This window comes from Octopus sinensis, linkage group LG5 (genome assembly GCF_006345805.1).
Source record: "Octopus sinensis linkage group LG5, ASM634580v1, whole genome shotgun sequence".
In the NCBI taxonomy this organism is placed as follows: Eukaryota; Metazoa; Mollusca; class Cephalopoda; order Octopoda; family Octopodidae; genus Octopus; species Octopus sinensis.
The window spans coordinates 44,963,437-44,976,979 of NC_043001.1; the positions used below are offsets into that span (position 1 = coordinate 44,963,437).

At 35.6% G+C, this 13,543-nt stretch overlaps 2 protein-coding genes and 1 non-coding gene across 3 annotated transcripts in view; 2 read left to right on the plus strand and 1 right to left on the minus strand.

Annotated features, from left to right (window-relative positions):
• LOC115212386 overlaps positions 1 to 3,386 on the minus strand; it is a 15,998-nt gene extending 12,612 nt beyond the window's left edge. The window contains exon 1 of the mRNA XM_036503378.1: positions 3,266 to 3,386. Within this exon, the coding sequence (XP_036359271.1) occupies position 3,266 (1 nt within the window). The 5' untranslated portion in view covers positions 3,267 to 3,386. The remainder of the gene's footprint in view (positions 1 to 3,265) is intronic.
• A 125-nt stretch (positions 3,387 to 3,511) lies between these two features.
• Trnag-gcc lies at positions 3,512 to 3,582 on the plus strand. The gene has a single exon. It is a non-coding gene; the product is annotated as a tRNA-Gly (tRNA).
• A 377-nt stretch (positions 3,583 to 3,959) lies between these two features.
• On the plus strand, positions 3,960 to 12,557 carry LOC115212054 (mitochondrial potassium channel). The gene is made up of 2 exons (XM_029780862.2): positions 3,960 to 4,555; positions 10,194 to 12,557. Exons 1-2 carry the CDS (start codon positions 4,328 to 4,330, stop codon positions 11,097 to 11,099), a joined length of 1,134 nt encoding a protein of 377 aa, XP_029636722.1. The 5' UTR covers positions 3,960 to 4,327; the 3' UTR covers positions 11,100 to 12,557.
• The last annotated feature ends 986 nt before the right edge of the window (positions 12,558 to 13,543 follow it).

Genomic DNA, 13,543 nt, shown 5'->3' on the forward strand with positions numbered 1-13,543 from the left:
TCATTTGATACAGGAAGATCTCGCAGGTTGTAGTTTCTGTTAACCACGGTGAAGTAATTCACAGTGATGAGATAGAACCTGAACGAATGTTGATAGTTGCTGTGTACGTAGATATGTGGCTGGCGACGTTAAGAAAACTGCTGGACGAAGTGTTGATGTTTCTCCATGTTGTCGCTGGATGTTGTCCTTGGAACTGGCTGTGCGCTCTGTGGTCAGTGGTTAGACCTTAGAAGGTCTAGAACCAAAGACGAAATACAGTGTTGAACACTAGCTTTTTATAGGGACCAGTAGGCTCCAACGGAGATTTAGAAGACTGTGTCATGGGACCTTATCAGAAGGTTGAGATTGGTTGGGTTGCACATTGGCGCGTAATAGAGCAAGAGACAAACTGCGCCAATACCAACCAATCAGAGTAGTGGACACAATAGGGTCCTAGCGGCCGAAGACTAGCTGTTATCTGCTACGTCCGTATTTATGTTATATATAACAGAGAGAGGGAGAGAGAGAGAGAGAGAGAGAGAGAGAGAGAGAGAGAGAGAGAGAGAGAAAATTTCACTAAGCATCTGCTACGACTGCATTATTCTACCAACTAAATCAGAAGATGTGTATTTTTTTAATATATAGAAAATAAAGGGGGAAAATACATACTACCTATTATTGTTGTTATCTCTACGAACAATTTCTTAATTTCCCACAGATGCTTTTCTTCTTGTAACTCTTGGTGGGGAAGGAATTCTATATACACATTATCGAGTGAAGGAACTGGTATAAAGAAAACATAATTAATGCTAGAAAAGTTGTTGATATTCCATGGGATATGTAATGGTAAAAGCTGCAAGTTTTCTCAAAAGTTTTTGACCTTGAATCTGCCGGTCAAAGCGAAAAGATCCTTTGACTCTGTTCAACAAATCGACAAAACGTATTTTTATTCAAATTGATGGTTGAAATCAGTTTAGCACTAATTGAGAAGTCCTGTCGTTAGAGACACTTCATCCACGACCATCTCGTCTTTTTCAAATATAGTACATATAAGACTACATTATTATCTGACTCATCTTCTAAAGACAGTAATGTATGATTTGAGGGAAATTTAGCAACTACACAGAAGTTCACATTTGAAATGACATTTAACATTAAAATGCTTATTTTTCAATACATTCCATAAGGTAATGTGTGGAACAGTTGTTCTTTACCTACAAACAAAAATCAAATTTCTTTCAAAGAAGCATGTATTAAAATTAATTACCGCTTTTGGGGGGTGGGGAACTACTAGTAATTATCACAAGGTTTTTATTTTCTTTCTCCAACTAAGAAAGAAATTTCAATTTAATTTAAAAAAAAATTTTTTTTTTACATAAACATGCAGTAGATTACTCAAGAACTCATACCATTTGCCTATTTGAATTATTTCCCATCCGAATTTATTTCTTAAAAAATCCTTGGCAACTGATCAAAGTTGACACTTTTATACTGACGAGGATACAGTAGAACGAAACATGCTCATAATTCTCCCTTATCTGTTCGGATAAGCGTTTCTCCTCTTCTATGCAAGTAAATTAATTTGAAGAGTTTCTTCTTCTTTCGTTTTGTTGTTGTTGTTGTTTGTGCACAGCATTTTATTAGATAACTCTTTTATTTATTAGTTCATATTCTCGTTGCAGACGCACGATGAAAGACTTTGATACTTCAACTACAACGGTTTCGTGTTTTACATCAGCGGTAACCAACTTTGGCGAAGTTTCGCATGTCGTAGCTCAGATTTCCGTCGATTTCCGTAAAAAACTTTTATTTTTTTACATAAGTAATGAGAGCGAAAGAGACTAAGAGGAAGCGATTTTATGACGAGAAGGTTTCTCTTTGAAGTCGGCCTGTGTGTGTTTGATGGGGTGTGGGAGACAGACAGTATGTTGTGTAAGTGAAGTGCTTCTGTTAGTGTGTGCGAAGAGACAGAGAGAGTAATGTGTGAAAGAGAGAGAGATAACTGATTTTTTACTCGGTCAAATTTGTGTATATGTATGTATGCATGTATGTGTGTGTGTGTGTGTATGTATCTATGTATGTGTGTGTGTGTAAGTATGTGTGTGTGTATGTATGTATGTATGGCCGATTCATCGTAATTTTTTACTCGGTGTATGTGTATATGTATGTCTGCATGTATGTGTGTGTGTGTATGTATCTATGTATGTGTGTGTGTGTATGTATGTATGTGTGTATGTATGTATGGTCGATTCAGTGTAATTTTTTACTCGGTGTATGTGTATATGTATGTCTGCATGTATGTGTGTGTGTGTGTATGTATCTATGTGTGTGTGTGTGTAAGTATGTGTGTGTGTATGTATGTATGTATGTATGTGTGTGTGTGTATGTATCTATGTATGTGTGTGTGTATGTATGTATGTATGGCCGATTCATCGTAATTTTTTACTCGGTGTATGTGTATATGTATGTCTGTCTCTTCGCACACACTAACAGAAGCACTTCACTTACACAACATACTGTCTGTCTCCCACACCCCATCAAACACACACAGGCCGACTTCAAAGAGAAACCTTCTCGTAAAATCGCTTCCAACCGAAACTATGCCCCAACTTTTTTTACACACACGAACTGGTTCATGCATGTCGATTTTTCCACGGACCAGGAGATCACGCGCAAAATAAAGTATAATAAAATGCTAAGTATGTAATGTAATTAATACACATTTATTACATACATAATACAGGCTATCTTTCGGTAGAAATCTATGAAGTATTGAGTGTGAGTATCTCATTGCTTCATTTGCTAAGACAGAGCTGAACAGTCAAACACACACTAGCACGTAGTCATGTATGACCGACGTCATATACTAATACCGAATCGTGCAGAAACACACTGGAAGCTACCACAGTCAATAAAATATGAATACAGATTACTGTATTTCTGTGCGGTCCGGTAGTTGGGGACTCTTGTTTTATATAGTTATCATAACTCACTACGTAGCCATCAAGTCAATGGTAAACGAAGAGATAGACAAAATTAAACGAAATGCAGACAGTGATGACTTGTTTCCTTTTTTTTCTTTCTAATTATATTAATTGCAAGTCTGGAATTATCAAAGATAATTTACTGACGAGAAACAAGTTCTACCAGAAGAAGGGGAGAAAAAAACCCACCTAAATTTAGATTATGTTCCATGAATTACAAAATTTTTCTAACTATATTTGTTAGTCCGATTAGTAACTTGAGTATGAAGCAAAAAACACATTTTCGAGATATGTACACTTACTTGAACTCAGTATTGCAGTGAAGGAAGTACCATTTCAAATATTTGCGTCGTAGTCATACATCACCTTAGCTTATAATTTATATTTCAGTGTCCTATGTTTAATGTGGTGGATATGGATATATAAGGGAAGCAAAGTTCTTATACATTTCATTTATTAGACTATCACTGAAAAAATTAGTAACGTGTCAGCACTAATACATAATATTTACTCTATATATATTTTAATTTGTCCCCTTAATCATGTCTGCATCGGTGGTTCAGTGGTAGAATGCTCGCCTGCCACGCGGGCGGCCCGGGTTCGATTCCCGGCCGATGCAAATGTCTTTTTATTTCACTTTACTTTTAAATGATGATGTAAATATTGTGAATGAGTTCATTGTAACCTTTTAAAACGCATAGATGTTTTAGTACACGTTTATTCTACTTAGTTAAATATATTTCTTTACTACCCACAAGGGGCTACACATAGAGGGGACAGACAAAGGGATTAAGTCGATTACATCAACCCAGTGCGAAACTGGTACTTTATTTATCGACCCCGAGAGAATGAAAGGCAAAGTAGACCTCGGTGGAATTTGAACTCAGAACGTAACGACAGCATTTCGCCCGGCGCGCTAACGTTTCTGCCAGCTCACAATAATTCACCGGTGTTCAGCTCAGTTCTGCTGGCGGATATTTATACTAGTTTTATATCGAAATTATCTATCGATCGTCTGTCATTTATGCATAATGAGCTCACCACCTGCAGTTAACAAAAAAGCTAGTCAATTTCAAAGCCAATAAATATTGTTTTAAATTTGACCTTTCAGGTAGGTTCCTGCCACTTTATATCGATTTTCCAACCAAACTCATATCGACACAGACCACCATTTCTAGTGACCTTCTATATTTGCTATATGTGTATGTCTGTAGTAAGGTCACGCTACTAATTGTAATTCCAACAAAAACAGCTGAATAAATATATTCACGAAAAACGTGGGAGGAATGGTGTTAAGAATTTGAATAAGGATCCAATTAACAAGGGACTCAACTCATAAGAAACCAACTTCCTCCTCTCGAAATATGGCTGTCCAGTGTATTTGCCGATATCCTGGTATCTTCTTAATTTCGGCAAGACCACTGTTAAACTTTACTCGAACTTTCCTACATAAACGTCAACTGACGAATATGAATTTATCCAAACTTTCCAAGATTTCGTTGACCAATGGCAAAGCTGGGAAACTGATGCAAACCTACGAAGAATTCATTGGTTTGTCTGATGTGAAAGCAGCACAGAGTAAGGTTATTGAAGTGAGTCACATAACTTCTGTCCTTTTTTCCGGTTATTACGCACCTTATCAGATAATTAACTAAGTATTCTTCTCGTCTATGAATCGTATGAACAGACAGAAACCAAGTTAAACTTTTTTCTCGTTTTACTTTCATCTCCATGAAATAATCTATAGAGTTGTCATAACACCTTTTCATTATTCTGCGGTTAAATTCTAAGGAAGTTGACATTGTATTTCATTTTTGTTTCTTTTTCGTGTTTAGTCGCCTACACAATAATTGGTTTTGTTCCTTTCTTTCAACAAAGATCTGACATATTACTTAAATTATAGTGTTCCTAACTTTGAACTGTTGATTTCTTAAAGTTATCTTTTATTCCGTCTGTATTCACCGCCGGCAGCAGGTTGAGTTACAATTTCACTTCACTACTCCCACTCGAAATTGTAGTCCTAGATACAATATGACGGGAAGAAAACAACAAAGAACGACGGGAAGGTCTCGGTTGGAATATCTCTGATTGTGGATCCGCAGGTTTAGGGATGATCCGGAGCTCATCAATATCATGCCAAAGGACACCTCTTAGTGATCTCTACATCTACTAGATATAACAGCCAAATCTTCCACATATCACGTCCTATTTTCAATAGGATGATGTAGTCCTCGGTACACCATCTGAATAAAAGAAAAGATGGAACATTGTTGATCATAGGTTTGCAGGGTCAGAACTAACCTTGGGCTTTACAACATCAGTGACTATAAATGCTTGTGACTATTATGAAGATTTGTTTTGCTGGCAGTATCAGTTTGGTTAGCTAGAAAAATATTTCTAATTCTTCTATGTCCATAAATTGAGAGCATTGAAGACTGAGAGTGGAGTGAAAGCTGGGATTCAAATAAATTATGTACTCATGGCCATTGTTACCTAATTATCTTCTGCTAGCCATTTGTCAGTAATCTTCCTCTCTCCCAAACAGTCTGCTTGGCCATGCTGTTTGATTTTCCAAGTTAGACCCTGCTTACCATATTCTCTTCACTGAGAATCCAGCTAGGTTGCTGGCTCATGTTGGTTGAGCACATGCCACATGGTCACGACAGATGAGAAGATATCTCATGGAGAGGGGACTGACTGGGAATCTGCTTGATGGCTTACCTGGGGGAGACCCAGGAATATATCGACAAATAGTGAATGCAGCAATGCACTACAACAGCGCATGCGCCCACATCCGACTTGACCTTTTCTCAGTCTTATATATATATAATTATTTTCTGTTCACTTTTTATATGGCATGGCTCTAACTGCATCTTACCAGTAATTGCAGTTCCTTGTCAGCTTGTACACCGAACAACAGAGATAAGCAAATCAACTTTGATAGCATGGTAATTTTGATCTAGTTTTACTACTGGATACCATTCTCATCAACAACCACTTTACAGCATAGACTGGAGTGGAGCTAAAGAGGCCTCTACCCTCCACCATTTGTTCATTCCTATACATATCTCAATCATTCCTCACATCTCATCCTTCCAGCACTCTTCTGTCTATGGTACTACTTGACTGCAATAATCACTTGAGATCAGAATTAGTACATATTTCATCTCCCCTTTTTGTTTCACCAATTACTTCCTTCCCTTGGAACCACCTCCTATGATTCACTCTCATCATTTTTCTTTCCTAGTGAACATTACGTCCCATGACTGTGCTCAAAGTTGTGAAATAAAAATAATCCTTAACTTGGAAAACAAGTCAAGGTTAGTGGCAGGAAGAGCATCTAGACCTAAAATGCTGTCTTAAATAAGTACCTATCATACCTATGGCAGCCTAGAAAAATGAACATACAATAAGTGATAGAAGCTGTATCTAATGTCTTTACTCAGTCATAGCATTGTAGGATACCCTGTGAGGCTACAAAAGAATAACTAAACCCTAATGTAATCATGGTTGTAACATCTGAGTCTGGTGTGTTTTTTAACTTCTTCAGTTTAGGCCTGAGTTTCACTGGATTAATGCCGAGTCAGTTTAGTAGCAACTCACATAGGATATCAACTGTTTTTATGCTATTTCTAGTGTTCTGGTTTGTTTGAATGCAGTCTCTAGGTTAAGAGATTTGTGATCAAGTAGCTATTGATGAATACAGTTAGAATGTAAAGGTGTTGATGAAGTCATCTCTTAAATAGTCATTCATGCATTTTTCGGCCATTTAAAGTAGAAGGTTACAATGTCTAATGTAATATCTTTTTATTCACATTGTTTTGAATTAATCATTCATTATCTTGTATCATTGAGATTTCAGTGAGGTGATTGTTTATTTTTAGAATGATATTGTAGGTTTGAACATAAAATAGATAAAATATATGGACCAGATATGGCCAGTTTAAATGCTAAAGGGTAAAAAATTTCAGGCTCTGTAAGTATTGGTCTAAACTTTCACCAAGGTCCTGTTTCCAATTTGCTAGCAAATATCATAAGGAAATTTCATTTTTGGTTTGACATAAATACTTTGAAGTGTGGCAATAACAGCTTGATGCAGATATATGTTCAAAAATGGCCAGAAAGATATAATTAATTAGTACACTCAGTTTGGTGACCTTCTGATCTTTTGAAGCTCATAAAACACTCTTGTACTAGTGTTACTATTTCTGGGCAATGTTGCTGGTATTAGTGCCAAAACAATCCAATTTTAGAATCATGTCCATTGATGTAAGAAAGATTGAAATAGATTTATACTAGAACAAAGATAGCTTTAATTTACTTCAAATACAAAATATCTAGTTTAATGCAAAATAGTGAACATGATCGAATATGCAGATATGATTTGAATAATAAGAATCATAATATAATGGAATAATATAGTATTAAATTAGTCACTAAAGACAAATAATTTTCCTAATAATAATAATCATATATATATCAGCTCTGGTCAAACCATCTAACCCATGCGAGCATGGAAAATGGACATTAAATGATGATGATGATATGTAGACTCACAGAGAGGATGACAAAGGTCAAGACTTTTGGCAGTTTGCTGTGCTTGAGAAGACATGTCAAGCTAAGTAAAATCATTGTCCTTGCATCTCTTGTCAGCTGAGCAGTCCTGCTCTTGAATGTTTTTGTGTGCTGGTACTACACCAATAGCACCCATGCTGGTGCTGGATAAAAGTACCCAGTACACTCTATAAAGTGGTTAGCATTAGGAAGGGTATCCAGCCCAGGCAACTCTTCATGCTGTCTAACCCATGCCAGCATGGAAAAACAAACGTTAAATGATGAGGATGATGATGATGATATATATATATCACCATGAGTTACATCATCATTTAATGACCACCTTTCCATGACCCTGACAGAATTTATTGAAGCATATTTTTCTATGGCTGGATGCTCTTCTTGTCACCAACACTCACCTCTTTCAAAGCATTCACAGAATACTAGAAATGAATGATACTGCTTCTATGACAGTGATAAACATCTACTATCGCATGATATAAAGACAAGGTGACATAATCACACACACATACATATCATCATATATACAGGGTGTTTAAAAAGTTTCTCTGTAGTAAGTATTCTATTGGAAAATAAATATTTATAAGATAGTATAAGACTGATCATAAAATTTTAGTCAGCCTTGGACTATAATAAAGACACTTGCCCGAGGTGCCCTGCAGTGGGACTGAATTCAGAACTATGCGGATGAGAACCAAACTTCTTAGGATACAACCATACCTGCAGCTGTGTGTGTTTTAATAAGAAATAGTGGTACAACAAGGCACCAATTTTTGCTGGAAATAGCAGTCGATAACGATACAATGCTATGTAAAGCTTCACTGAAATATATACTGGTAAAGAAGTATGCAGGCAGCAAATTTTAAAAAAGTTTTTATCATACCTCAAAGAAGAACATTGTAAAAATGCACAACCCAGAATGGATAATCAAGGACCCGAGTTTCGGACTTTCCAAAATATGGTTGTTATTGTAAATTTGATTAGTCCTCATCAGCTAGATCCATCTGTGATGAAATTTTAAAATATATATTTCAGTGAAGCTTTACATAGCATGATATCGTTATCGACTGCTATTTCCAGCAAACATTGGTACCTTGTTGTACCACTATTTCTTATTCTAGCTTTACGGTGCTTTATTTGGCTAGAAAGTGATACTATTGTATTGCAATTTTTTAAAATTTATATATATATATATAATATCATCATTATCATTGTTGTTGTTATCAATTTATGTCCACTTTCCATGCTGGCATGGGTTGGATGGACTGGAGTAAGTTACATTTACAGTTTGGTTTCTATACCTGATGCTCTTCCTTAAACCACCTATTGTGCAGTGTGTATTGGATGCATTTTGTCATGGCACAAGTTCTGGAGACTAAATGGATTATGAATATATGTGTATATATGTGTATGCATGTATATATATCAAACAGATGTGTTATAATACTATTCCACAGCCATACCAACAATCCAATAATGCTAATCCACACATGTGTATGTCTGTGTGTGTGCATGTGTGTATGTGTGTGTATATATATATATATATATGTATATGTATGTATGTATATATGTATGTGTATATATGTATGTATATATGTAAGCGTATATATATATGTATATATGTATGTGTATCTGTATGTATATATGTATATGTATATATGTATGTGTATATGTGTGTATATGTATGTATGTATATATATATGTATATTTGTATGTGTATATGTATGTATATATATATATGTATGCATGCATATATCTATGTGTGTGTGTGTGTATGTATATATATATATATATATATATAGGAGTGACTGTGTGGTAAGTTGCTTGCTAACCAACTACATGGTTCCGGGTTGAGTCCCATTGCATGGCACCTTGGGCAAGTGTCTTCTGCTATAGCCTTGGGCTGACCAAAGCCTTGTGAGTGGATTTGGTAGACGGAAACTGAAAGAAGCCTGTCATATATATGTATATATATATGTGTGTTTGTGTGTATGTGTTTGTGTGGCTGTGTTTGTCCCCCTCCCCCAACATTGCTTGACAACTGATGCTGGTGTGTTTATATCCCTGTAACTTAGCATTTCAGCAAAAGAGACCGAAATAATAAGTACTAGGCTTACAAAGAAGCCTGGGGCTGATTTGCTCGACTAAAGGCAGTGCTCCAGCATGGCTGCAGTCAAATATCTGAAACAAGTAAAAGAGTATATATATGTATCTATGTATGTATCTATATATGTTTACATATGTATCTTTATATGTATATATATATATATATATATATATATATATATATATGCAAAACACGCACACACACATATAAACCACTGTTAATTGATCACACCAAGCTTGGAGAAATGTTTATACTGGTGCGGTCCAATATGACCAAAACATGTCTATAGCAGATCAAATTTTTCCCAAAGCATGTAAATTAGGTTTTGGAATTATATTCCCGTTTTTTGAAGGTATTAATAATTACTGCTAGGTTTTGGCTTTCTTTCTCCAATTAAGAAGAGAATTTTTATCACCCTTTTAATATAATTCATGCTATTGGTCCACCTAAGTTGTTTCATTATTTCATTAATTTTTTTAATTATGCTTGCAAAATGTTGTCAATAAGCGTAACCCTATCATGCATATATATATTTATCTCTCTTACAGTCTGAGAAAAATTTTTTGAAAATTCAAGAACAGCGCCGCCAAAAAAGTCATGAACTTTTTGAAATTCAAATGAATCTTCGGAAGATCAATGCTGAGCTGGAGAAGATAAACCGAGCAGATGATAAGTACTTGGCATTGCTAACTCAAGAGCATGCAATCATACAGAGAGAGGCAAACTTAAACAATGATTTAAGCGATCTTGAAAAGCTAGAGAAAGAACATTTCACAGCTCTATCAATATCAGTACGAGAAAGTCATGAAAAAGAACGTGCTCAATCTGAGAAAACCAAATATTGGTCTGTTATTGGTTCCATTATTGGTGCCTTGCTAGGCATCATTGGTACAACCATAAACAACAAAATGAGAATGAATGAGTTACGTTCAATTGTGACCAAATCTACTGAAGAGGGGCAACAGCAAAGGGCTTTAACAGAGAAGGTAATTACTGCTTTAAAGAAACAATTGGCTTCAACAGAGACTTTCATCTCTGAGTTACATGGTCTATTGAAATCAAATGTGTTAACTCCAGCAACTCTCTCTAATATCGGAGAACAATTTATTCATTACAATAAGGAACATGCTAAAGATTCAAGTGCTGCTTTCTTAACTGGTAGCTCCCAAAAACTGGAGCAGCAAACTGCAGAGTTATTGACCTGCCTTAAACACCAGGACAAATTCCTAACAATTGAACTGTCAGCCATTAAAGAACTCTTACAAAAAACTCACATGGATGTAAACAAAGATGGCATTATCTATATTAACCCTGATATTGATCACCATCTTGAAGACAATAATCGGAAACTGGAACAACGCCTGAAATTGCACTCTTTAGCAACAGTGACTTTCATTTATGCAGCATTTGCTTTAACTCTGCCTGTACTGTATTCAATCTTTCGAGGGAACTGAATCATCGTGATTTTTTAGAAAAAAAAAAAAAATTCATGGTATGAATTTTATCTGAATCTGTGATAGCAAATTTTGTATCTACACGACGCCTTCCTGTTTTTTTTTTTTAAATGATTTATTTGTAATTTCTCATAGACTTGAGTGATTTGCTGATCATTTAAATAGTTATTTTCTTAGACTGATGTTGATATTGCAACATCATAACAGCATCTACTAAGATATAAAATTAACAAATGAAGTGGGTGTGGGATTATATTGTATCTTACTTTTCGATTAGCTATTGAAAGTTACATTTTTGTATAAATCACTTGAATGATTTTTTCAACAATGATTGCATTTTCTGCTTCCAGGCACAAATGTAAAGATGTCTGCTATTATTACATTCAGACCTTAAACTGATTCAAATTGACTGAGCAATTTCTAATAGCCGTTTCCATCTGACTCTCAATATACAAAAATTATAAATGACAAGACACCAAAACATTTTTCTGCCAATCACTATATTCTTCATTAATATTTTAAAAAATAAGGAATAAAATAGAAACCACTTTAAAAGATGAGGAATACAATTTTGTGTAATGACATTGGAAAATTTCTTAGGAATGCCTTTCGCATGAAAAACATACATTTAAGTGTAGGCTACTATACTTAATGCATCTTCATTATGTTTTGTTAATCTGCACTTGTCAGTGCAGTTCATAGTAATTTGTTTCAAACCATATGGTCTCTATAATTACATTTCCTCCAATGACTTGTGGACGCTGAGAACTTTTTTAAGTAGTATCAGAAGATGGATAGAGTATCTGTCTACTTGCTTCTGGATCACAACTTCATATCCACTGCTGGCATATTCTTGTTTTCCTCAGTTTAGTTATAAATACTAGATCAATTTGTAAATGCTGTCTTAGACCAGAGTCAACTTTGCCATTAGGTCTGAACTCTGATCCTGGTTACTTGCTAATGTATGCTACAGTCTTTTCCATGTTAAACTCTTCTATCATGGAGCATCTTCCTCCTTTAGATAGCTATTATCCTTTAACCTCATTTGGTTCTAACTCCACAAATAACCTTATAACTCTGTATCACCTCAATCTCAATTCCCTCTGCAAGCCCAGGTTCTGTGATGAGCTATCATTCCAAAGAATAAAGACTACCAAACAGCAGTAAATTCAGTCCAACATTATTGTCCCCCTGTAGTCACTATCAGAAACTTCTAACATACATAATTAATTAACAGTAATCACCCTCCGGATAATCCCAGCCAATGCACTAATGCAAACGCAAAGAGACCTTATTGCTCTGCCACTTCTGCACTCACACAATGAAGTGCTACACAGTGGAATCAGGCAACTTGGGAATAGCCTGTGGCCCTCTACTTAATGTTTTATCAACTGCCACTTTACCACAAGTCTATAATGAGAAATGCTTATTGGGGTTCCTTGATACCAACAACAACAATAAAAGAAAAACAATCAACTTTTATCTTCCTAATGATTGAGTTACTTTGATATAAAACTTCATTGATACATTATTTACATTTGACAGATATTTGTCCTCATCTTGTTTGTTCTTAACACAACATTTTGGCTGATATACCATCTGGCCTTCATCAGGTGTCTTAGGGAAATTTTGAACCTGAGTTCTCATCCCTGTTGTGGTGGTGGTGGCAGTGGCGGCGGCAGCGTTGTTGTTGTTGTTAACCACTACACCAATAGAAGAGAATATGACCAAAGACTGCATGTACTCCATCCCATGCAGCTGTGGTAAGTTATACAAAGGCGAAGCATGCCGCCCCCTCAAAATAAGGGTAGATGAACATTGCAAAGCTGTGACACGAGGAGATATTGATAAATCGAGTATAGCTGATCATGTATGGAAAAATGGAGACCACCTCCTCCTGTGGATGAAGTTAAAATAATAAATAGAGAACACCACTGGAAAATACAAAAACTAAAAGAAGCAGCACATGTTAGGACACAGCAACCTCCTGAGCAGACCAAGTGCAGATATGAGTAGTATATGGGAACCAGTATTAAGGAAGAATAGGAAAATATTAGATTTATAAGCCCTAAAATTCACTCCATAATTGCCCATATGGCTTAGTGGTTAAGGGCATGGGCTGCTAACCCCAAGATTCCGAGTTCGATTCCAGACCTGAATAATAATAATAACAATAATAATACTGAAAAATACTTTAGGAATGAATGAGAACGCAGGTTTGAAATTTCCCCAAGACACCTGATGAAAAAACGTGTTAACAGAGATGAAGACAAATATCCGTCAAATGTAAATAATGTTCCTCATCTCTTAAATATAGAACTGTAAAACTTCATTGATATATGAACTTCAATAAATAAGTTTCTTCACACTGACTGATCACAAATGCATTTATGGGAATGATTGGTATTTCCTTCCCAGAAGCATTTAAGTGTGTAATATATGAA

Excerpts from the sequence above, each read along its gene's own strand:
- LOC115212054 (XM_029780862.2), top strand. The coding sequence starts at position 4,328 with ATGGCTGTCCAGTGTATTTGCCGATATCCTGGTATCTTCTTAATTTCG. Across the intron at positions 4,556-10,193 it reads CACAGAGTAAGGTTATTGAA|TCTGAGAAAAATTTTTTGAA; the intron begins GTGAGTCACATA and ends TCTCTCTTACAG.